General features: G+C 40.1%; 1 protein-coding gene across 1 annotated transcript in view; it reads right to left on the bottom strand.

Annotated features, from left to right (window-relative positions):
* The window catches only part of LAMA3 (laminin subunit alpha 3), a 110,244-nt gene that overhangs the window by 68,895 nt on the left and 14,979 nt on the right, over positions 1–26,370 (bottom strand). The window contains exons 3-15 of the mRNA XM_069004624.1: positions 21,587–21,704; positions 20,863–20,981; positions 19,161–19,331; positions 18,022–18,119; positions 16,421–16,536; positions 13,352–13,470; positions 9,522–9,612; positions 8,389–8,520; positions 6,906–6,968; positions 5,546–5,683; positions 4,571–4,705; positions 1,492–1,538; positions 493–592 (exon numbers count right to left, since the gene is read on the bottom strand). Of these exons, the coding sequence (XP_068860725.1) occupies positions 493–592; positions 1,492–1,538; positions 4,571–4,705; positions 5,546–5,683; positions 6,906–6,968; positions 8,389–8,520; positions 9,522–9,612; positions 13,352–13,470; positions 16,421–16,536; positions 18,022–18,119; positions 19,161–19,331; positions 20,863–20,981; positions 21,587–21,704 (1,447 nt within the window). The remainder of the gene's footprint in view (positions 1–492; positions 593–1,491; positions 1,539–4,570; positions 4,706–5,545; positions 5,684–6,905; positions 6,969–8,388; positions 8,521–9,521; positions 9,613–13,351; positions 13,471–16,420; positions 16,537–18,021; positions 18,120–19,160; positions 19,332–20,862; positions 20,982–21,586; positions 21,705–26,370) is intronic.

The following is a 26,370-nucleotide window of genomic DNA, read 5'->3' as shown; positions in this document are numbered from 1 at the left end:
TTATTATCTGCCTGAAAAACATATACTCCCTGTTGGAAAACATTGACAATCACAGATTTATTATTATACAGATATAAACCAATAACAGATTTGTCACACCCTGAGGCCACAAGAAGGCTTTACCCTGCAAGTTAGGAAATAATATAAAGTGAGAAAGCACCTTTTTTCTCAAAACAATGAGCCAAATTCTGATTTCATGGTTACAGGCAAAAATCCTGTCTCTCTCCAGTAAATCTGCCATAGGGCCATCTGAAGTGAACATCATTGTAACTTCAGAGCACACCCTGATTCAAGTGTGCAAACACCCATAAAATTATGGGCTGATTTGTGAAAGTAAATGCTGGTATCATGGGTAATTTGGTGTTACAATTAAGCAGCATGAGAGACATGCTGTTAACCAGAGTTGTGAAAGTCACAAAGAGCAGCAAAGATAGTGTCAGAGAAGGCAGATGACTACATTTCATAAGCCAGAAACACGTCATGAAGCCATACCTGTACATCCCTCGGGGTTTTCTTTGGCCAGGTTCCAGTACAAGGGTTTGCATTTACTGCAGGTAGGACCTTCAACGTTCTGGAGACATTGACAATATCCCTAACAACAGAAAGGAGCTAATATGGGTTCTCCTGTTTAATAAAAAACTTACTGCTCTTTACTACTAAGAAAAACCTAATATTGTTAAGAGCTCATGCAGTTTACTGACTTTTACAGATACATGGATCTCAGGCTGATTCAGACATCTTAGATTTTTGTCTCATACTATCAGCACAGGATTATTCCACCCTGCATATTTTTCATGAATCTAATTTATTCTAAGGGTCCCAAAGGATGTACTTTCCAATTCTTTTATAGCTTTATTAGAACTGCTCTGAAGTATTAACCAGTTTGCACAAAGTATAAACCCCATATTTTCTTAAAAATAATAATTCATTTTCATATTTACTCTTATCTTTATTGGTGGAAGACACACATAACCCTATACAGGAGCCTACATAGGTACCCCTACTATCCATCAGACTCACCCTCTAGGTGGTCTTTGCTACACATTTAACAATGACTGTGATTTCTGGTAATATGCAACCACTAATAACCATAATCATATTAATAACAGTAATAGTGGAACAGCAACAAAGACGTAATGATTTTTCAAGAATAATTTCATGCTGAAAGGCCTGTTGCAACCCAGAACCAGGTCTTGGAGACATGCATAGGCTTATAGCTTCATGTATATGTTCGTGTTAAGAATACACCAAAAAGACATAAACAGTATGCATATAAAAGATAAAAAACCCCACCCTTGACAAGGGTTTGCACTGGTATGACCAAAGAACAAAACAAAACGTTTATTTCTGCCCATACTCTGCAAACAAGCTCGTGCAATTCTTTTAGAGTCTAAGAGCAGGCTTCAGGGCTCGAGAAAGGAGTTGGATGTGTTCAGCAAAGGCACATAAATGATTAACATGCACTGTTAGCTGCAATGGCAGAATACTTACAGAGTGAGAACCAACGCTACCTGCAGGGTCACACTCGCTGTTGATACCTTTATAAAACAAACACATTGAAAGATCTTTTGAAAACAGAGCTGTGGAATGGAGTAGTGAAGAAGCACAATGTGGCAGGTGTGAGCTTGAAAGGGCTTTTTAATACAGTTACCTCGGAGGGACTCAAATACCTTAAACTCCAAGACAGCAGAAGCCTTTAACAATTATTTTTTAAATGTGTATTTAGCCTGATTTATAGTATTTGGGTTTGTATGCAAAGCAGTCACTTGGAAAAACAGAACACTAACCTATGGAACTGACAGACATTTTCTCAAAGTTCCTGTGCCATCAAAATGGAAATCTTTTAAATGGACACATATTTGAGAAGATTTCTTTTCTTCCGTGTTGCAGATATAAGAAGGAAAACCCCAGCAAAACTAGGGGAGTCTTTTACTCATGCAAGCAGTTGGGATAGCTGTAATATCCTGGAGCACACTGCTCACATCAAAGCCCAGCATAGTTACTACAGCACAGACACCGCCCTCCAGGACCCCATGTATTCCCCAGTGAGCCAATGCCGTCACAACTGCATTCTGCTCAGAGAAAAAAAAAATAACAGATGCACGTCTAAATCTAGAATTTGCCAAAAAACTTACCTTTGAATGTAAATCAATCATTTGCATTCAGAAAACCAGACAAACCATGATTTTACCACCAAAAATAAATATCCTGAAACAGATGGTTATTCTGCAATTGCCTCCTCAACCACTGATAATCTTGGTTCTTGCAATTCTGTAATGCACAGCTAAGAGATTCAGTTTGACGCCTTGCAAGACACATGTAAGGGACAGAAATCCATCTCACATTTGGGAAGAATGTCACATGAGAGAAATACTTTAAAAAATCTTTAAAATATATACTCAAAGGATGTTGGCAACTATAACAATAAACTTCTCTTTGGGCTAAGAGCTGAAGACAAGACTTCCTATTTTATTGAGATGATGCTGGAATGTTCCGCAGGGTCACACTCCACAGGTACAGGAATGGGACCCCATCTGGGCATCCCAGCTGTCCCAAGTACAAGATGGAGTGCTGTAGTTAACCACTTGGAAGTTACAACTGGCAGAAATGGCTGACTGACAGAAATATAAAACAAACACTGTCTTCCTGTAACATGTTCATGTTTCTGGTTCCCCCTTTTGGTTCCTCTTTCTGCTGCAGTCAAAAACATCTGACTTTGCTGTGTTTACTTTAAAGATGCTTGGAAAGACACAGGGCTTGCTAGGAAGTTAGTATAAGAGAAATACAAATACTGAAGCTTCCAAGAACATCACCTACACTACAGTCCCCCATCAGCTGGCTATAATATTGCATTCTCTCCTAATTTTAGTATTACTGTTTTGTTTAAAGGCTTTGTTTTGATACCACTTTATTTGAATAAAGCTTCCATTGAGTTCAACAAGCTAAGACCAGAGAGATCAGTTCTAGTCACAGCAGCCCAAAAAATACAGGTCTGTCTCCCTTTTGAAGATGACAGCTCTTTAGAGGAGTAGCAGGCTGGGCTGCTCACTTTCCACCACAGCTTGCAGCATGCTGTGTTAATTTATGTTTAAACCCATGGCAGCTCATTTTAACTGAACAAACTGTGAACTGCAGCAGTTCTGAGTAATCCCACTGACTGTATTTTCAACTATTTTTATCGGTCTGTTACAATTTGTTTTTGCATGCTCTTTTAAGCTTTTATTTCTCTTTTCAGCTTTTGGTGTTCAAAGATCAAACATATTCAATATGGGTTTGATTTGCTTTAAGACTGCTACTTGATTTTGTTCTAGGAAAAAAAAAAAAGGTTATTTTAAGACCAGTGAACAGTGTGTACCAATGCAGAATCCTGATTTTATGTTTTTCATTAAAAATTTTCATCTGCTCCAAACCATAAAACCCACAATCATGTGGTAGGTATTTCTTTATTCCACCCATTTTGTTTGGTAACACAACACAGTCTGTCTTTGCAAGGTGCCACAGTTTAACCCCAGCTGGCAACTAGGTACACACAGCCACTCACACCCCACTCATGGGATGGGGAGAAGAATTGGGAAAAAAGGTAAAACACAGCACTGTACACAGTATTAGGAATAAAATTAACTCTACCCCAGCTGAAACCAGGTCACGAGGGCATAAAGAATTCTGCTGTCCATTTATAGGAGATAAACAACTGTATAAGCCCAAAGGAAGAAGACTGACATAGCCAATAGCCAAAAATAAGAAGAGAGAAGCAAGCAAATCATAATGTTATACATAAATCTTGTTAGTCAGTACAGGAAAGCACATACCAGAACTCTATAATATTCTATATTCTTTCTCAATGGAAAAATCATAAGGATTAAGGGCCCCTCTCTCGCTCACTTTAAAGGCAGACAAAACCTAGGGCCAAGTAGGACTTGATGGGAGTCCTCGTACGCACACAAGACCATTATGATACTCAAAAGTTATACTCCATTAATTTCCCTGTCTTGTAAAAAAGCAGGCTAGTCCTTGGTGGGAAACCCCATAGAGATCTTTCATGTTTCATGCCTACATGGAGAGAGGTCGGGTCAATGCCTGTCAGGTGATCATAAAATGAGTGAGAAACCACCATGAAGGGCAAAATGAGGGCTTCAGATTTTCAGATTTACAGAACACACATTTTACAAGGTAGCAAACAAAGACCCTCTGCAAATTCAGACCGGTGCTTCACAGCTCTGCTCTGCTGGTTCCTCAGCAGTCAAGTGTGCCCTGTTGCTGTGGGCCTCCATGTGAGAACAGCTTTCAAATGCTTTGGTTATTAGTAAGACAGCTGTGCTGACTGAGGGTACATCAGTCTGACCATGAGGGGAAAAAAAGCCTGTGAGGAAAAGGACTATATAATTCTTCCCTACTATTGAAACATGCCTGAAATTGGAGAATTAGAATATATAAGGATTTCACTGTAGAGCAAAAGAGGGAGTTGCCCATTTGCTGCTGTGAACCTTGCTTTGGCTGCTGTCCTGGAAAGCACTCCTGTCTGCCTTTTCAGGGGCCTGTTTGATGCTGTACATGCAATGAGCAGCCTTACCTTGACAGGCAGGGAATGAGTGGTGGCCAGGCTGGCAGCTGTCACACTGAAGTCCAGCGACCCCTGAGCGACAAAGACACCTCCCAAGAAAATCGCAGACTTCGGGCTGTGTACCCAGCAAGTTACATTCACACACTGCCAATGAGAAAAGATACTTCAGAGGCAGCCTCTGCACAGGCTCTCTTCTTTTCTCTTTCTTGAAATAAAAATATATATGGAAAAAAGAGCAGAAAAAGCAACTCCCTGCTCCCTGATGCTCAAGAGAACCACAATTTTCCCATCAAATTTATATGGGTTCATAACAGCTTTTATTGATTGCTCACATCTGTAATAATTCAGGAACAAGGAAAACATTAATGAAAGAGCAGTGAAGCTGGCTCAAAGTTCAATTATCAGTGTCAAAGCACTACACTTGGCCTGGCCCCACTGAGAGTCTGATTTATCAGTCCCAAGTGGTATGCCAGCTATTGAAAGTAGTTCCATCACTTCTGGGACTGAACCCAAACAATTCATGGTTTAGATTTACAATCTCAGGTGGGAGTGGTTAAGAAGTTGCCTAGAAAGACAGTATAGAGACAGTTATTAATGTTCAAAACCAGTCAGTTTTCTAGTATTGATCAGATAGGGTAGCTTGGTGCATCAAAGTGAGGTTGCTAACTCATATTAAACACAATTTTAAAAAAGAAATCCAAGGATAAGTAACAGAAATGCTTCCAAAGTTATTCTAAGTTTAATTAATGTTACTAAATCCAACCACAAACTAGAATCTGGCAGCTGGATCAAACAGCAGACAGCAAGCAAGGAATGGGGGGCATTTTTAGATCAAAATCTCCCCTTGTCACATTATTCTCCTTTGACTTGTGTGAGTTTTGGGACAGCCTGCTATGAATACATGTCCATGGCAAAATAACTACACCCTTCAGGATAAAACTTGGTGTTTTGGATATGCTTGCCAAAAGGGAATGTTTGGCTTACCCTGGCAGAAGGGGTACTGAAAATACCCAGCTGCACAGGTATCACAGGAAAAACCCCCAAATCCAGTTCGACATCTGCACTGCCCGGTGCTTCCATCGCAGTCACTGCCCAGCACTCCTGCACCATGGCACTGGCACGCTGAAGAGCAATTTGTAAAGAAAACATTTGCAGTATTATGATCTTAAAGCTCCTACTTCCCTTGGAAGCCAAAGGCTGGCATTATTGCTGGAGCACAGGCTCCAAGTGTCAAAGAAATGACATCACTTACGCAGACACTGGGGGCCAAAATACCCTGGTTTGCAGCCTCCTTCTAGTTAAAACAGGAAAGGAGAAGAAAAAAACAAAGTTAGTGCATCAAATTACAGAATTCCTTATCATTTTGCAGAGAAAAACAGATCAGTAGTTGGTAAATATTACTCTTAAACAAAAATACCCCATTTGTATGAGCCTTACATTCAAATCTCATTTAAAAAACAACCTGTAATTGTGCTTAGTCTAACAGCACAAACTTACTACTTCTACAGAAACTTCCTCTTAGAGGCAGCTGCCGTTCTTACGCCTTCAAATTCAGATGCTGCTCATTGTAAATAGCTCAAGATGCTTTCTCCTGTTATATTTATTCACTTTCCTTCGGAGTTTTCCTTCTTCTTCCTTTTCAAAATTTGTGAGAAAAGGGGATATGCAACAGAGCACAGCGAGGTCTACCAGGGCAATTATTTTGGATGCTGTACAAAGGTGAAGTGCATTATAAGTATGCAAATGATTAAGTGCTAGCTGTGATGATGTCTCTGTTGTGCAGTACAATAATACAGACTAAAAAATGTAAGCCCACCACGGGAATCATTGTGTGGATTTCAGGCAGCTTTGCAATGAGCTGAAAAAGAAATATGAAGCTTTCTTAGAAATCAGAATCTTTCAGTGCCAAGGGCAACGTACAATTTGCCAGGTGAGAGAGGAGGCAGAGGCCAGTTATCCTCAAGAAAGAGATTTACACTCCAAAGCAATGGTTGTTGTGTCAGAGAGTTGTACATGTCAGAAAGTCTTGATGGATCTGTTCTCAAGTGCACCAAACAAGATGGTCAGCCCCTCCTGCAGATGTTTGCCGGAGGCTGGCCGAAGTTACTTTGATCCATAACTCTTTCTGGAGCTAGCCCACTAAACTGCTTGGTACAAACATGACAATATGATGAACTTCTGGCAAGAACAGAGGTTCTCTTGAAAGATAAATACCAACAGAGGCAAAATTACTACATAAACATCAACTCAATGATTCTACAAAAGACCAGGTGCCACTAAAACAGTGAAAAATAGCAACATGGGGAAAAACAATGAAATGGGGAAAAAAACACCAAGAACTTGCCTATTATGTCACCAGCCACAGCATCTCTTGGAATCGAAGAAGTAAAAGGATATATAGGAGTATCTTTAAAACAAAAGAAACAACGAGGAATTTGAAACAAACACATTAATTTAATTAAAAATCATGACAAATAATGAAGTTATCTCCTGTCAATATAGAGAGCACGATATTCATATGACTCTAGTAACCAACTTCAGCTTAGTTTTCTTTAGTTTTCTTAGGAAAGAGATAAGAGACAGTGTACTTTTGATTTCCAATTCAGGTACAAACCTCCCTTCTCTAAAAAGCAGCATGAAAGGCCAGACACCATTCGGAAATGCCACAAGGTTGCTTTCCTGCTCCTTATCCTTTTACACAGAAAGCTTTCTTACACTAGACAGCATTGTGAGAGTTATCTAAGGAGCTCCATATTTACTTCACATTTCCTGCTTCCAGCTGAAGGTCCATCTCCTGTGTGGCATTACCACTTGATACATGAACTGCCGTAAGTTATGACATGTACAGTACATCTTAGGAGATTTTACTTGAGAGTCCTCCAGATTGCTGGATTGTCTTTCCCATTCTTAAACATTCTTGCATTGAGATAGGATCCAAAATCAATGAGCTACAAACATCCATGGGACTTAGATCAATGTCTACCTGAGATGAACTTAGGTAAAAATGTTGGAATTCAATCATGAGGATATATGAGATGTGATAATCTAGAATGTACTGTACAGACAGGATTTATTCTATCACAGACATTGAATTCAGACAACATTCAATTTTCACAAGGTTTTTTTCCTTTGTTTTGTATTGTTGTCTTGTGTCTTTATTGTGGTACCTCTCTTCTAGTCAGACCTCAGATCTGGTCCCAGATCAACCCTTGTTTTTTATCAGCTGTCAGAAATACACTTCTTTCTCAAGGGCACAAAACATCCCACTGATGCATTTTTGCAATCTTTTCATGGAGTCAGAAGCTTTTATGCAGCAAATACAATACTGATGCTACATTTCCTGCTCAGTTATTTTATATATAATTTTTAATGGGAAAAGCATTGTTTATCAGAGAGGCAAGTTCCAAATCCTAGGAGGTGTCAAGGAGAGCACACACCCATTTGCTCCCCCTCATTACAGTCATAGAACTACTTCCCTGTCCAGGTGGTCTGTATCCCCACAAATCCTGACCCATGTTTAAACAATTTGTTCAGGGCTTTAGGACTAGAGTTCACAACTTACTGAGAATAGGCTGTAAACTTGATGTCTCCAAGGAATGCAGAATTGTGAGAATGCAGCACAATCTCTTTGTCTTTCAAGTCACTATCATTTTGTTAAATAAACCCAACTCTCTTCAGTATTATAACAACTGATTTATCAGAACACATAAACACGTGAAGCTGAGATGCCAGATGTTTTTCAACCAAGTCAAGAGGCATGAAAACCATTAATTCTTTAATGCACATTAAAAATACGGAAAAAGGAGCAATTTTGCTTGTATACTTACAGACACAAAATGGATAACCATAGAATCCGTCAGCGCAGCGTTCACAGTGGTCTCCCTGGAAATTCTGCTTACAGAAGCAGCGGCCAGACCCCTCCTCACAGCCATCTGCATGCTCCAAGTTACAACTGCAGGCTAAGTAAAAGCACCAGCAATTAGGCACTCTTTGGAAAATAATTAATTTGCCTTTTGCAGCAGCACACAATGGCATTATAACAATAAACTTGCAGATGTGAATGACTCATTATTTAAAGAGTTAACGTTTCCCAAGTACTTACATATCACCAATACATCCCTTAAAAAGAAAACCCATGTTATTTTCTTAGAGTGTTCAGGGTTTTTTAATTCCAAAAGCTGCACGTTGTTCCTCCACAGGACTGCAGCAATTTTTCTGTGGCAACCACTCCTCTGTCTCCATGATCTAGGCTAAGCACCACACTATTCCCTTTCACTTACACACTACATGCAACACTATGACCACAGCTCAGCTGACTTCCCACTCCTTTCAATCCCCAAACACAACTATAGTTTCCTTCTACCTGTCACATGGCTCCTTCAGCGTGCTCATAATCCAACACTTAGCTCTTACCTATACTCAGTTCTTTTTCAGATGTTCTATTAGTAACTACCCCATTGCATCACTTATTAATCAATGGGCTCAGCACTGCATAAGATCAGAGTAGTTACCCTTGTGACCTTTTGAGCTATAGAATAAAATTTTCAAGTAACGCAAGAGTCACAGGATACCTCACATGTACAGCAGAGAGCTAAGAGAAACAAGATCATGAGAGCAGGAGATGAGAATGGCTTCCCAGAGGTCCTGAGATCCTCCTCACTGTGGGGTGTATTGCAGCACCCCAGGTTTCCATCATCCTATCTCCTCAGTACCCTTTTATGGCCTACTTCCTCTTATTATCCTTCTGCTGTTCTGAAGATTTATGCTCATATGACACATAAGTTGAGAAGAATACAATTTAAAAGCTTTAAAGCAACACAGAAATTCATTTGTAGCTATTCTCCAACATCTTTTGACCACTTTTTCATTTTTGCCTCCCCAAAAGATGCATCCTATGCCTTGATTATAGCCCAAATCCCTCAAGCCACCAGGAGAAGATACTCCATAGAGAAGGACTCACGTATACAACCACCGGGAGCTCTCACTGGAACACCGTAAGGACGATAGTAGCCTTTTGCACACTTCTCACAGTTAATCCCAGCTGTGTTATGCTGTGCAAAATAAAACAAAAGGATAATATCAGATAAAGAGAGGAACTTGGAAGAATTAAGAAACAATAACATCCTTTACACTGTTTCTAGATACAACTAAGAAGGGGGAAAAAAGAATGGAATAGGACTGCGATAGACATCAATCATTATGTGGTGTTCTTTAACCACCTGTTCTCTACAGGCTTCTGAATTGCAGTATTCTCACATAAAGCAGCTGAATTTTATCTTTAAAGCACTATAAACCCCTCCTCCCATTAAAAAAAAATTGAAAAAATATTGCTTTATATCATATAATATCTCTTTTTAGGCTACTTTCTTACTATGATGTATATATTGTTCAAGCAACTGCATAATGAATTTTTCCTTATATTGTATATTAATTTTTAAATACCTTGTGTCTAAGATCAGCAAGACCAAAATAAACCAAAAGCTGAACAGTCCAGTTCAAACCAGATTTTCCATTAGAAAAGTGTATGTCTTTATAAATAAGTGGTTTAGGCACACACACACACAAAAAGATCCTAAGCAATTTGAATTACAGCAGTGATAGCAAGTACTAGTTGAGTAAATCATGGTCATGAGGCATCCTGATGAGCTCATAGACATGAGAGCTGGGGAGCTAGAGCAGGAAGCTCTGCCCTGGAGCAACCAAAGCATTTCTCCCACTCCCTGTTTAGTTCCTCCTTAGGGAGTGTTGCAATTCAGGGCTGTGCAGGGACACAGCCTTTCCTGGATGGACTGGTGGGCAGTTCATAAGCAGGGCACTCAGGACTCTGCACATTCTTCAGTGGCTACTGGTGCTCACTCTAGTGGCACATCAGTGGCCCCAGCCCAGACAGAGCTTCAGGAGGATGCCAGAAAGACAATGCAGCAAGGTGCAATTAATCCAGAAGTTATTTTGAATGTATGAAAGACAAGCAAACAAGACAAATAGCAGAATTACAGTTCTGGGCTTCTGAAAATCAGATTTGTCCTTGCTCAGATAGTTGCTTGACAAGATCCTGTGTGAAGTGTCCTGGGTGGGAACAGGGACCAAGAGCTCATAGACAGCCTCCTTAGAACAAGGAAGTTCTTTCCAATGTGCAAGCATGGCAGAAGGCCAACACAGATAAACACAGAGTTCCTGACTGATCTCAAACTCAAAGAGAAAGTACATGGAAGGTGGAAGCAGGGACAGGCTACTTGGTGGCAAGAAAAAGACATTGCCCAAACATGCAGTAGTGGAGTTAGGAAAGCCAAAGCTTAGCAGAGATAAAACAAGGAAGGAAGGTGAAGCACAAAAAGAAAGATTCCAGGAGTAGAGCAGCAGCAAAAGAAAAGCTAATGGGGGTAGGGGCCCACTGCTCACCAGGGAAGAAGATCCAGTGAACAAATTATCTTAGAACATACAAAGGCCAGGAAGGTGATGGGACACATCCAGCATAGTTTGCCTAGGGCAAAGTATGACCAATCAACCTCATGGAGCTGTGTGATACGATGACAGGTGCCCTGGACAGACCCACCCAGATGGTGAGGGACTGAAGCACATGCCATCAGAGAAGAGGCTGAGATGGTTGGGTTTCTTCAACGTTGAGAAGAGAAGGGTGAATTTACTGCTCCCTGCAACTGCCTGATCAGAGAATACAAAGGGGATGGACCCAGACTCTTATGAGAGGTGCTCAGCAAAAGGATGAGAGGCAACAGGCACAGACTGGAACATGGAAAATTTCAATTAAGATATTAGGGACAAAATTTATCATGCAGGCAGTCAAACACTGAAACAGGTTCCCATGAGTGGTTGTGGCATTCCAGTCTTTGGAGGTGTTCCAAGCTTGGAGGAATGATTTCCTGAGCAACCTGATCTAATTACACCTACTTTGAGTAGGACTATGTGATTTTCAGAGCTCCTTTGTCATCATACTCTAAAGAAACTGATTCTATCTTCTATCTATCAATTATATCACTTCTTTGTTCAGGCATACATTCCTAAAAGGTTTCTTTCCCCTGACACAAACAGAAAAATTAAACTAAAATTAATGCGCTTTGTCGATGAAAACAAAAAAAAAAAAAAGAAAGCTATAATTGGATCTATGGTAAACTCATTTAATCCACCTTAACTTCCACAAAATTAATTATAAACCATTCGTATCAGTCATATAACCAGGACTTGTAGATTTAGACTAATTTTGCTATTTTCTATCTTGGAAGCAGTATTAAAAGAAACGTTCTTTCATGAACAAAGAGCTGACAGAAAGGACCAACATGGGAAATCCTGCCAGACTGCATGAACAAAGTTCTGTGCAGAAATGTCAGCTGGAACACAAAGAACATTTCTTCTACTCACGTTAGTAAAAATAACTCTACTCTCTTCTGCCTGCCTTTTGGACAACATCTGATTATATTATGGTAAGAATATGGAAAACATACTGTTCACTGGATATTTCCCTTTTTTGTTGCTTAAATACAGCTATATTTTCAAATGCACAGCATGGTATTACATAAATCATGACACACAGGTTTCACAGGAACATAGAACCGATGACAATTTTGCTGTAATGCAGAATTCTGGTCAGCTGCTTGTTATACATCAGATGACTTGACAACAAAAGGAAGACAGACTTCCAAGTAAGTCTGGATTTATTTAACCATGAGACAACTGAACCAAAGAATAACTTAGGTTGTAAGGGAACTCAGGAGGTCAAGTAGTTCAGTCCCGCTCAAAGCAGAGAGAAGTCCAAGATCAGATCTTTATCAGAGTCTTGTTTGATCTTTCCTCATAGTCATTGCCAGAGTAGAACAAAATCAGAATGAAAGAAATTCTCGTTCTTTCCAAGAGCGTGCTATCCTTTTATGACAGACAGTGTAAAGTCTCTGATTCCAAATTTAAAACTTCTGATTGAATCCAATGGAGCCTCTAAGATAATTATGGGGCTGGAGCTCATTCCCTCCGTTTTCAGGGGAACCTGAGGGAATGACTTTGGTTGGCTTGGAGGGGGGAGGTGCCTAATGGTCATTTTCCTCTACCTAAGACATCCTTCCTCTACACAAAAGACAGCACCAACTCTTCTCACATAAGCACAGCAAAAGCCCAAAAGCCAACTATCACAACCTGCAATTGGAGAAATTCCTACTGAACAGGAGTGTGATTAAGTGCTGTGTAAGATTACCCAGAGTGTGTGTAAAGTGCATCCTCAGAAATTTTCAGAATAAAACTGAGTGTTTCTCAGTGCAGCTGGATATAATTTTGCATCTTGCCTTGGTTTGAGTGGAGCACTAGTCCAAAGAATTTCAGAGATCCCTTCTATGATTCTGTGCTTTCCTAATACCTATAACTTTCCATCTTGGTATAGTCTACATCCTCCTTTATTTCCGCTGATGACAGAGAGCCCTCTGCCTTTTGCTGCAGTAAGGAACCAGCTGAGCCTGAGCTGGCATTTTATTTGGTGAATTTTACTTCCTTCTGTTAAGCAGGGAAATGGCAGAGTTTGTAACAACAGGAAAGGGAATTTTTACAGTTGATTAAATTGTTACATTGTGTGGTTCTATTTTGATCACACAGGAGTGAGCATCAATACAATTTTTATGTGTCTTTTACACATTAACAAGCAATGCTGAACAAGGTAAATTATTTTCACACACCTTTTTCCACACTTTGAGTACAAGTAGTAACACCATCAGAGAAATGGGCCTATCTGGACTGGTCAGACCCAAAACTACTGGTGTGCACATTTATTTAAACTGATCAAAATGACCTTTTTACCTGGCAGTTAATGCAGACTCCTCCACCTTCATAATGCCCATGGATGTTTAAGCTTTCTCGACGCTGATCAACCTCAGCATCATAGTAGCAATCAGTGGCATGTCCATGGCAATTGCAGGCTGAAAAAGGAATATTCCAAGTCAGCTTTTTTTATAATGCTGGAATTTAGCAATCTCCAGCATTTACCTCTAGCAGAGATAGAAAAGAAGATTAGATTTTTTTATGTGTGCATACACTCAGGCATACTGGAGTATACTCAAATACACGTATTTACCCATAAACAACTGGATTTTCATACCAGAAACATAGTACAGTAAAACATGCAGCTGGTCTTATCAGAGAAGGCAACAGTTGTACCATCTCAAAGCTATATAGTTATGCATAAATGCAGAACTAGGAAGCTCCAGAAGAATGGCCACAGCAGTTTTTTTTAAATTATCAAAAAAGTGCTCAAATGTTTATCTTACTTTTTCATGCCTCAAAAATACATCTGGACTGATTCAATGTGCACTAAACCTTTATTTAAAATTAACAATTATAGAAAAGATATATACATTTAAATAAAAAGACCTACACCAAAGAGCTCTCATATTCAGCTGTAGATACAGATATACCAGCAAACTTGGCTATAATATAATCCTGAGTAGTAACCAACCATAATAGCAAACAAATAGAATAAATCAAAGGGCCATAAATTCATTCCATGTCCTCTTTTCTTCCTGATCTGATCTTCCTTCTTTGCTGGAGAGGAAAATGGGATTTTTTTTGAAAGAATGAAGAAAGCAAAAACAGGCTTCCCCAAGCATCTCGGTGCTAGTTGATCTTTTAATTACAGCTGCTTCAGCACCCCAGGGCAACCTTCCCAGGAAATTCCTGAAGTTATGACTTGATAAAGCTATTACTTCATGTTTAGGGAAATCCTCCCTTCATCTGGGCTAGGGGACACAATACCCTGAAAGGTAATGGGTTACAGAAGCTAAGGGCTCTGGCCCTTCTTCAGGATGAGGGAAGCAAATGGGAGGTAATTCTTCCAAACTCTATTCCCAGTTCCTTGTACCACTGGGAGCACAACTCAGGGACAACTGATTCTCTGCTCTTGCTACATAATCATACAGACAAGAGAAGAGAAACTGGATCATTCTCTGTATCTTCTCTCTGTCTTTTTCTCTGAAGAGCTGTGGATAAGGAAACCTTTTCCCAAAAATTACCAACCACACAGCTGAGGAGGTACTCTGATATCAGGTTCTCTTATGGTCTGCTGACAAGAACTGGACAGGGTTCAAGACTGGGTTCCCTGGCCAGGTTGCAATAGCCTGTGAAGATCTTTGGGTTTTCTTACTCATATAATTCTTTAAGAAAATAAAAAATTACACAATGAGATGCTGGCTTAAGATATTAAGTCAGAAAAGGGAAAAAGATAATATTATATAAAACATATATATATGTATATATATATGTAATTACAATGTAAATAAAACCTCCCTTGCCTCTAGGGCCAAACCATCTGTGAGGTACAGCTCAGCCGTGTGTTCCAACAGCAATGGAAAATTGATTCCTCTGATTATAGTAATAGCATTTTCACTGATAGGGGAATAGAACCCCCTTCTACCTCATCAAACACCTTTTCATCACTTTGGGCCATTTGCTGATCCATACGTGCTGGGAAGCTCACAGCCAAATGTTGGGCTGATCCCTATAAGCTCCCACCAACCTCTTTCAGTCAGTTTCTCTCAAGGAACCTCAGGCTTCTGGAAAGATGAACAAGATTGCTTTAATTCCCTCACTCCTGGCTGCCAGCAAAAGAAGCCTGCACCTGGCAAACACTCTCAACAAATCACCTCAAACTGCTAGGAGCAATCCATACTAAAAAGGAAATTTTTTCACAGTTAGTTAGAAACGAAGTGGTTTTGGCTCAGAATCTTATAGATGATCCTCTATAAACTCATTCTTCAAAAAACATGACATTATTTATGCTCTTTGTCTGCCTCTTTTCTGGCAGAAAATGTTTTCCTTTCAAAGAGGGGTACTTAAATGAGGTTTCAAATATTGTTCAAAAATTGTGTTCCAACATGCCTGCCTCCTATCAAACATTTTAATCACACACAACCTCCCTCCCCTGTCCCAAGTCGTAGTACTGCAGTTTTAATTAAGCAAGCTATCTCTTTATTCCTCAGACTAGTTATATAGGTCCATCTCTTTGGCTTTCAAGTAAGGTTCTCCTGTTACCAGTTTGTACCCACTGGCTATGCTACTCTCAGGAAAGGCAGACAAGAAAAATAAATTGGGCCAGACGCAAAGGAAATGGCTGTGCACAGAGATGGCAACCACCCTACCCGGTTTCTGTCTGGGGGATGCAAAACACCCATGTGTGACAGTACACACCCATCACCAAGAGGGTCCATGCTGTCACTTTCTTTAACAAAAGAATGAAACACAGGGGAACTGGGAGAAAGGCAAATGAATGGGTTCTCCAGCTTTACTACTCAGTCTGTAGGGATATCATACCCCAAACTCCCAAATACAAGGATGGGAAGAGGTACAAGTGTGGAATCACCAGGATTCCCCACCAGGAACACCTTTGTGCCACTGACATATGGTCAGTGAGGGGCAACTCTCAGCCTGAGAAGGGAGGGTCAGCTCAAGTACCTGTGAGCAGTGGCAGCCTCAAGCAACATCTCTGCAATCTGAACACCAAGAGACAGGGTAATGGAAAGGAATATGCTGGAGTTGTAAAGGTGCCTATAGTCTCTGCTCTGCTTGGAAATCCATAGCCTGTCAGCAGCCAGCTATGACTAGGGAGGGATGTTGACTCAATGTTCTACAAAAAGTCTTCCACTTTTCTCATGTCATATTCTCACACAAATTAGTATTTTCACTGTTTAATAAGAAAGAAGAACATCAATAATATTCACTGCATTTTTGATTATTTCTGTATGGAAAGAATTTTCTCTATACAGAAAAAAAGGGTGTTAAAGCATGCTGGTTATGTTCCATGAACATGTGTGCTACAGCTAATTCCCACCCTCTTGTCAGTATCTCCTTTAACCAACCATCTTTTTGGCTACTTACGTTCACATATGTTTGTGCTCCCAGCTGTTGCAGGTTGCCACTGTTTCTGATTATATCCAGGGCAGCAGTGATCACAGGTTTCCCCACAAGTGTTATGCTGACATTCACATTGAAACCTACAGAAGTGAAAGCCTCTTAACAAAGCTGGGCTTAATTTTTTTTTTTAAGTTTTTAAATAAAAAATAATTGTTTTTTTCTTCATTTACTGCAGTACAAGACTTACACATCGTATGAAAAGGACAGGAGATAAACCTCACATGTAAAGAAGTCAGTCAGTAATACTAGAATGTTTTGGAATTTTCCTGAAATTATTCAAGATTGATTACTTTAATCACGTGATTATGGGTTTATTACAACACATTACTTATAGAAAATGTTTATAATTGGATTCAACAGACTGGATTATGAAACTATTTTAGATTATTAAATCAAGTTGGTATACAATAGTTTAGGATGTATTTTGTTTCAGCTTCATTCCAAGGCTCAAGCTTGTTGGCCTACAGTAATTAAAACATTTATCACCTTTAAACGCATGCCTTCATAATTTTTCCATTATGCTTTGTTTACAATAATTTTATCAGTGTTTTTAATAAACCAAGATCATAACTTGATCTTGTTATTTTTAAGATAGTGCATATTATTCACCAATGAAATGTAGGGCTGCTTTTGATTTATTTAGCTAAATAGCCTACTTAAAGGGCAGGCTCTAACTGTGGGCTAGGTCTTACCATCCTGCATAGTAACTGAATCCTGGGAGGAACAAAGACCTTGAGACTCAGGAGGCCTTTTACAACATTCTTCTTTTATGTGTTTAGTCTAATAACACTGGGGCAATAAGACTTTCGAGTATAACCATCCTATTTTCATATATTTCTCACCTTCTTTGCTTACTTTTCTCTAACATAGACATCTGGAATGGAGGCACCTATCTCCCCCACTTACTCTTCATTCAAACACAACTGGAAATATTGCATTGCCCTGATAGAAGTTTGTTTTAATGCCATTATGGATAAGAGCAACAGCTGATTTGAAGCAGGTTTTTAAAATATGTTTGAGACAGCCTGATTATTCATAGTCAATTCCCTGTAGCAGGTGAGCCAAGAAGCCTGACCTAACTCCCTGTGAAATCAACGTGGCAGTCATGAACTTGAGTGAAAGGGAATAGTTAATTCAGTTTGTTTTTATGTTTTTACAGTAATGATCTAAAGCTGTCGGATCTTGCATGAGCTCAGTTAAAGTGCTCAATATCTCCATGAAGTTCACTGACCTCGTTCCTGAGTCAGACTTCTAATTCCTAATGTAACAAGGTGATATCAACTCATGTTTTCCAAAGAGAACTATGGGTTTCTAAGAAATTACTCAATCTGCCAAACTTTTATGTTGATTAAAATGAAAAATCTAAGTAAAGACTTTCTATTATTATATTTCACATACAATCGCTCTAGACAAGTTTTCTTGCCAACCATTAGCAGGTTCCATTTTTTTTTAAATATAAAGAAAAACATCCTTGCACCACTACATATTTTGATAATATAAAAAGGTCATTTGAAAGCATTCATGCATTGTTTTTCTCAGATAAATGTCAGGCTCCATTTACTTACTGGTATTGGTTTTCAGCACTCTTTGGATTACATACTTCAGCATGGCCATGGCAAACACATCGACCACCAATACTGATGTCCTTTATACTGTAGTAATACTGTGGAACAAGCACAAGAAGTATGTATAGGTCTTTCCTTGCTTGCATTACATCAGAAATATGAACATCAGGTTTGCTAGACTTGGAAGGTCTCTACAATAAAAATCTGCACTCTCCTTTAGCAATTCAATAAAACACTTGAGATTTCATTCATCTAACCTACACCCCATGGCCAGGATAACACCAGAAGTTCCTTACACTAAAGCTGTGCTGCTTGCCAAGTGAACTGCATACTGCATTTACCTCTGCCTGGGAGCAACATCTTAAAATTTACTTAAGGCAATAAGGGCACTTGATGGGAGTGCTGTCAAATAACTGGAATAGCTTTATGTTTTTCAGTGCAGAAACCCTCACACACATTTGTGTGGTGCCTCACCCCACGGTTTCCTCCAATTGTAATCAAATCTTCATTTTAAATGAAAAGGTTAAAAATAGCAATACAATATGAAGTCTGAAATCTCTGTAAGTATATTAATTTCTGTGTGGTGTTCCCTGTATTTCCTTATATTTACCCACTGAATGGGAGTGGAACTTCGGCCTTCAAGCTCTTGGATAGCCCAAAATGCACTTTAAAACACCTAGGCATCTCAAATGATTTGTGGAAAGAACTTTCAAGTACGGCCTTTGATTTCTGCTCCTTCGGAAACTCAGGCACTATTTTCTGAAAACCTTTGTGAATAAATATCAGAAAGTAGTGCCAAATAAAGCTGAAGAGATTTAGTTCCTCAGTTCTGCAAAAGACAGTTCAGAATAATTTTGCTTTGGCTCTTTATAGCTCCCATGATGCAGTCAACTTCCTTCCATATTAGAAAGCAGGGAATGAAAATGGTCTGTTACAAAATCATTGATCATTACTGGCTCTCCATAAATCCATAATGGCACAGTTACCTTCTTGTCTCAAACAAACCTGGAGAAAAATAGGGTCACTGCAAATTTCATTGTCAAGATGTTGCAAGCTTAAAACATTCAGACCATTTTTTGGTGCCTAACATGCTGGGTATGATTGTTGAGTACATACATCTCAGTGACAAGAGTACTTACTCTACGAGTTACAGTGGGATCCCGCTGAGCTTTGGATATCAAGTGTCCAAGAAGAGTATTAGTTCTGAGAAAACGGAGGCGGATGTTTGTTGCTTTTGTGAATTGTTGAAGACCAGGGGAATAAGTGAAGTTTCTTGCTCCTGGACGGCCATTTATCAAAGATACGACAATCTAACAAAGAAGTAAGCACGCTTTTGTTAAAATGTATCAACTGCAAGTGCCAATAGCAGCATTGAGCAGAATTAATAAAAGAATCCAAAAACTTACTATTGTTTCTGAACATAGTTGCAGTAACAACTAGGCATTTCATACTGAAGTCAGGATATTGGGAAAAATATTCTTAGTCTTGGAGCCTCCTGTATTCTCATTATCCATATAGCACATTGGAAAAAAAAGCCTCTATCTGTTTTGAAAACAGTAGGTATAGCATGCAAAAACTACATTTTAATAGGAAAAAACAATAGGAATAATTACAAGTAGTTATTTGAACAGTTGACAGTGTCAATGGAAGTTTAGCCTGATTAAAAACATCAGATTTTGGCTCTTTCCCAAAGCACATTTATTTTTGGGTCAAGGCATAAACATTCCTGGAAAATATTATTGTTACCAGGTCCAGTGCCTGCGAGCATTTTAATGGTCTTCTGGAAGAAAGTACACAGTGTTGCTTTAGAAAATCCCCTCACATGAAAGCAGGTTTGTCTGACTTCCAAAACAAGGGATCCAATACTTTTTTATTTTTTAAAGAAACAGCTGCCAGCAGCTTAGCAATCATGAATCTCTACTGAATGAACAACCTAGTGTGTATGTACAGGGCTCAGTAAAAGACTTTAATTTATTTATGACCATCCAGATAACAGATTTCTACTTTCAAATGGCTCCTATACTCTGAAGCACTTAACAAGGGTATGATGACTGTTCCAACTGCAGCACAATTCCTTCAGGAAAAGTCAAAAAGCATGTAAAAGGGAATGGCACCAGCAGTGTTCCTCTGTGGAAATTATTCTTTACAATATCTGATTAGGAAAATTTTACAGACACATTAACAAAAATAAGTTCTATTTTAATATGAAACCACAGATCCATCTGCTCAAAACTCTGAATAACTCTTGAGGAGTTCAGATCTGAATTCTAACCACATCAGGCATAAAAGCAGAATGCCAGGAGGAGCCATCAGCACAACCAGGAGTTTAACATTCATTCAAGTAATACAAGCCACAGCTCTGCCTAGAAAGGAACAATGGCTAAAATCAAAGCAATGTTTTCCAAATACTTGTATTATATTATAAACATGTAGCTTTCTTATATATTTATTTTTTAACAGCTACTTATTCTTGAATGGTAAATATCTGTTTCTACAGCCTTTACTCACATGAGCAATTCTGGTGCACCAAGATTTGCCATGCAAATTGGAAGTATTCAGAAAATGCAGTCAACACCTTAGAATGCACATGGCTACAGTGAGGTACATAAATTATGATAACTATAAACACAGGATGCTCTGAGTAGCCCCTACCCCCATAGGGAATGATGAAAATTAGGAGGAGTCAGGTCACCCTCCCAAAATATCACTTAGGTTTAGGTTATGGACTTACTGATGGAGACTTAAGCAGTCATAGACAAAAAATTACTTCCAACAAACTTCTGAAACCAATGCTATTTGTTTGCCTCCAACATCACACATTGCTTTCCTAAAAGCACTTACCTCTCCATTTTCAAGAGGCAGAATGCGAGAGTACTCTGTGGTGCACAGGACATCGCTGTCCCTCCTCACAGGAAGATTTGCTTCCTTTCCAAAGCGCTCCAAGCAATCTGCTTTTGAGTCTAGCCAAGCAAGAATAAAATTCATTTTATGTGTGAAAATAAGACCTATTGTTCTAATTTAAATTAACAGAGAAGTATCCCCTGTGCTTTCAGGTAAATTGTCCCCATAGTAGAGTAATAACAGTGATTGTGTCACTCAGCACAGAAAAACAGACATACCTCAAAACAATAATCTCTCTTCCTAAGCAATTCCTGACAAGACATGGCACAGTATTTCTCATATTATCACAAAGAAAAGCTATATAGGTACTCCAGGCTTTTGCATTTGTATTTCACTGATTTTTGCAAGAAACTCCAGGGTCCTATGGGATGAAGGACACTGAAGTTCTGACATACCCAAAAAACAAGTCAGACAGAACAACTCAAAAATTCCCGAGAGAGAAAAATATGCACATGCTGAATTACATTTTCAAGGTATCATACTCATACACTCTTACCACTAATTTATTGTTGCTAAATAAGAAAGGAGAAATGTATTTAATGCTCACTGTCTTCTCTGCAGGTGAAATCTTCAGCAAACACCACGGTTTGATTTTGCTGCTACTGAAGAAATGATTAAAGAAACGTGTCCACAAAAGAGCAGTGACACAAGGATTGATACTTACAAGCAAAATATTGCCAGGGAGTGTAAGTTGTTCCAAAGTCCACTGATCTTTCCAAGACCCAGAGATCTGGGCGAGGAGAATTTGCAAACTTGATAAGGATATAGGCAACATGGAAGAGCTGGTAACAGAATATACACAGATCTTGTTAGGAGCTTTATTTGAACTCTATAAAAGCATGGCAATAATAAAAATAATGCAAATAAACACTTTTTCTTTAGTGTACAAGGAGAAGGTTATTCTCAGCAGTTTCTTTCCCACGAAAATAAGAGGCCACGTTCTCAGCTGGCTACTTTACCTGGCAACGTGTTCAAGAACATTAAGACACTAAGAGTTTCATCTGGCTTCTTTAGGTGCTCATTGTGTATCACACAGAGAGCTCCCAAACACTAGAGAAAAAGTGGATCTTACAAGACAGGAAGTCTTACTGTAAGCCTCTTGGCATAGTCCATGTCATAAAAACCAGAACACCAATAAAAATTAGCTTTACACAGAAAGCTAAACATGGATTGATTTTAAAGGTCATTTAAAATGTAAACAACCACGACATGGATGGAAGCTGTCAATAAAAGTGAACCAATATTGAGGTACACTTAATATTCAAATGAAGCTGCACTGGAATTTCCCACTCAACAGCCTCAACTGAGAATCATCAGCTGGCAGGAGATTCTCACTTTGATGGGGGAGACAAGGAGTTGCAGTCAGCATTTTGTCAAGTAACTGCTGCCAGAGCCCCCACATCAAATACACCTAAACAGTTTATCTTTGCTCATACCTCACCAATGTCATAACCCTGAAGCTAATACTTTGCAAAGTTCATAAGACTCTAAACTACAAGTGCTTACAAGCTCTCATGCATGAACTGGGAACAGCATCTTTTGGCATGCCTGGCCCATTCAGTTGTCAGCTAGGAACAATTCAATAGCTGTCACACCAGCTGGGACCACCAAGAGGCAGATGCAAATGGTGAACAGCGCAGTGAAGCAGATACCTGGAAATATTTATCCCTAATCAGCACTGCACATGACAATCCCACGGATACACGCAGCCTCCATCCTCACACATCTATTTCAGACATCAGCTTCTGAGTATCTGTATACTGTATTCACAGTACAAAGTAAAACCTTATCATGGAGAAATGGGAGGAATTCAGGGACTTCATAGAGTAAGTCATGAAGTTTCACGATAATACCTCACATCTCAGAAGAAAACAAAATGAAACTTTTTTGTTGTGCGTTCATTTAATGCAGTATGTACAACTGCTCTCCAGGGCAAGCCCCTGTTCTACACACACCAAGGCATCACTGCAGCAGGTATTGTACCTTGCAACCTATTTCAGAAACTTTTGCTTTGCTGAATGTTGCTAACTTAGGTCAGTGCAGAGAGAACCAGGAGGAAAATAACCCAACTCTTCTGTTAGTGTTGGAATTTACCCTGCTATTTAACACAGCCTGACAAGCATCAGCTTCACCTCCTGAGATACTGAATTAGGTACCTCAACAACCAGACTATTTTCTCCACAGGAAAATTACTTACTTGACAACAATACCGAGCACAGTAAGTGGCAGCCATTCTGTTGACAGAACCATGGCAGAACCCAAAACTGTGCTCAATGACTGCGTAGGTGGAGTAATGCCCTCAAATTAGTGATTTTAGCCATTGTCAGAAATAGGTGAATACTTTGAGGACAATGGCAAGATCTGCTTTTACTGAGTTTCTGATACTCTTTGCCTGAGTAACTTCTGCTACTTCACAGTCAGGTTTCAGAGTAGACATATTGGCCATACAGACATTACATATCATCTGGTATGGCCACTCAGTGCAAAGATTGGTATCCTCTAGGAAAGCGTAACAGTTCTGAAAGTCCTAAAAAAAAAAAGTGCTTCATTTTCTTGCTTTTGGTCAGCTGAATCTCTCAAGGGGTATTTACCTGTTCAAACCAGGTTTGCACTGGCAGGCAACATTAACAGTCTTTCTTCCCCTGTGTCTTAAGATCTTTGGGAGTCCCATCTTGACATGCACATTAGCAAGTGCAGATAACACTCTGTGTTGACTGATACAGATTTAACCAAGACAAGTGGTTTAGAAAGCTCAAAAGGAAATTAAGGAAGCATATAGACAATGTCCTGCCTTTTCCAGGGTTCCACTGCTTGTAGTCACATTGTGGAATGATTACAACGACCTACTCTTCAAAAAATGTGTATTATATCACATTTATATATAGGAGCTCTGCAAGTCTGCTAATGCTTAAAGAACTGCCACCCAGCACCACTCCTTGCGTATTTCCATGCAGATCAAAAAAAATGGAAGGGCAAGTAAAAGTATGGTGACTTCACAGTACTGTTACATATGAAAACCTTAAATTCATGTGATGCTCTCCTTACATCTCACGGTCTGAAATACTGCTCAGGTTTGTACTGGCACATTCAGAAAGGCAAAAGGGACAGATCTGATAAAAATTAAATTAGTGGTAATTAATGACAGCATATCACCAAGCCTATCATCTGTCCTGCTTCTGACTTTGCATGAGTCCCTATGATTTGATTTTGACCTGGATCAAGGATGCAAAATGGTACTTGAACATCTAAACTTCGACTAAGATTAAATACTGACCAAGTTGATGAGTGGTCACTCTCCAGATCTGATGAGACAACTACAGAAGAAAAATAATCCTTGGCTTAGCAAATAAATCCTAGCTGAAGATAAAAGAGTAACCTTGCTGAAATAAGAGCTAGAAAAGCAACCACTAAAGCCAATTTTAATCACATATTCTAAGCTGGCATTTCACTACTTTAAATCTTGATCCTGACCTAAAACTTACCCTGAAAAAAAGGCAGACTAAACTCAAAGCAATGTTTTCCTTCAGCCATTCAGTTTTGAGAAAAAAAAGGAAGTGCCCTAATTTTTGAAAAAATGTTTATTTGGTTGCTTTTAAGCCAAATTTGTTTCATTAAAAATCCAACCATCTCTCAAAAGGAATGTTAAAACTGTAAGTAAGCATTTTGGTACAATTATATAATGGTAAAAAAATTTCACAAAAAATCCCAGAAATACAGCTTAATCAAAACTCTTGAGCATTTTCTTGTATGAATAAAGAACTGAATTTAAAAGTGGAAAGAGCATTTCATTTCCAGTAATGGAAACAATGCACTCCAGAAATGCATGCTTGAAAGAGGATGTAATACTGTAAGTGTCGAACATCATATCCTATGGGGAGTTATAAGAGAGAATTAGGTTGTGAGCTATAAAACCTGCCTGCAGAAGCACATGGCAGCACAAAGAGGTTTGTCTCCACCAGACCCTGGGGGGAAGAGGTGTCACAGGGCAGACCCCTACAGAGAGGAGCCTGCCGGGAGGGAGCTGACAGACGGGTCAACAGCAAGTGATCATCCCATAGAAGGACATTTAGAAAGTGTGTTGCTGATGTGGCAACACGGCATAGGTCACGCCATGTAAGGAAATACTGTGCCTCAGAAAAGTGTGTAAAACCAGCTCACTCCTTTGAATAAAAGATTCAGATTCCCTGCTGGTCTGTGTCTGTCATTCAATTGCCGACAAATGGTGCCCCATGTGAGGAATTTATTATACACCTACCTGTGCGTCCATTGGTAAGCCCTGTGGGACTTGAAATGCTGCTGCAACAAGTAGGAACGCTGGCCAGCGAATAATCCCTACAAATTGTAGGTGAGCCATGGGGGATGTAGGGGATGGAGTATTCCAGGAACACAACGTCCCAGAGACGTCAAAACGGATTTTAAAGAAACACGGCAGGAAAGTTGAGTCTACAGATTTGAACAGACTCTTCTTCTGGGCAAAAGACTGTGATTCAACTTTAGATAGTACCAATATTTTTGATCCTCAGACATGGAATGCTTTAGACGCATTATGGAACCGAGTTACATGCAGCGACACAGCGCTGACGGAGCTTTTGTGTTCGTGGAGTACTGTGTGCAAAGCGGTCACAGCGCAGGCGGCACCCAGAGACCAGACAAAGAAAGATGCTTGTGTCACAGCGGCAGCCATGCTGAGCCCTTCTGCGCTGCCAGCATGCGACCGTAAGTCTGTCAGGGCAGTGGGAATAGAACCAGAAGATGTCCCCTCGTCCCCTGACCTGTTTGACCCTGGAGGGAAGCCAGATGGTACCATAGAAAAGCACATGCCGCCCCATGCCATGCGGCATCAGCTGGAGCTGGGTTGCGGGGAGTGGCTGGAGCTGGAGGGGAGCGTGCTGCCTCTCCGTTTGCCTTCTGCAGGAGTGCAGCGGCAGTGGCAGACATGGTGAGGGGAGAGCGTGTGGCACCGCGAGGGCGTGGCGTCGGCGAGCATCCACGCCAGCAAGCACATGGCAGAGCTGTGCCATGGTGGCAAGTGCATAGCAGCAAGCCCATGGCAAAGCCATGCCACGGCCGCGCCCGGTGGCCGCCCTCATGCCACGGACAGGCAGGATCAGCAGCACTGGAGGCAGGTGGGGTCGCGGCTCTGCTCGGCGCATGGTGGGGCCCACGGGCAGCCCTCTGCATGTGAGAGGTGAAGAGACAGGCCAGCAGACCTCTGCCAGCCACCTGACCCATGTGGCCGCTGGACACGCATGGCCGGGGGGACCCACTGGACTCGAGCCGCTACAGCTGGGCTCCCACCTCCTGCCCCTTCTTCGGGCTATGGGAGCTGCAGCATGCAGCATTTGCACCAGCTTGTGCAGGAATGGCTGCAGGCTACGCATGTCATTCCTGCAGCTGGTCCCTAGAACTCTGTTTTTGTTATTCAAAATGTTGCCGCAATCCTAGACT

This window comes from Aphelocoma coerulescens, chromosome 2, assembly GCF_041296385.1.
Source record: "Aphelocoma coerulescens isolate FSJ_1873_10779 chromosome 2, UR_Acoe_1.0, whole genome shotgun sequence".
Taxonomy (NCBI): Eukaryota; Metazoa; Chordata; class Aves; order Passeriformes; family Corvidae; genus Aphelocoma; species Aphelocoma coerulescens.
The sequence above is the reverse complement of the archived record's forward strand: the minus strand, read 5'-3'. Positions and strand labels throughout refer to the sequence as shown.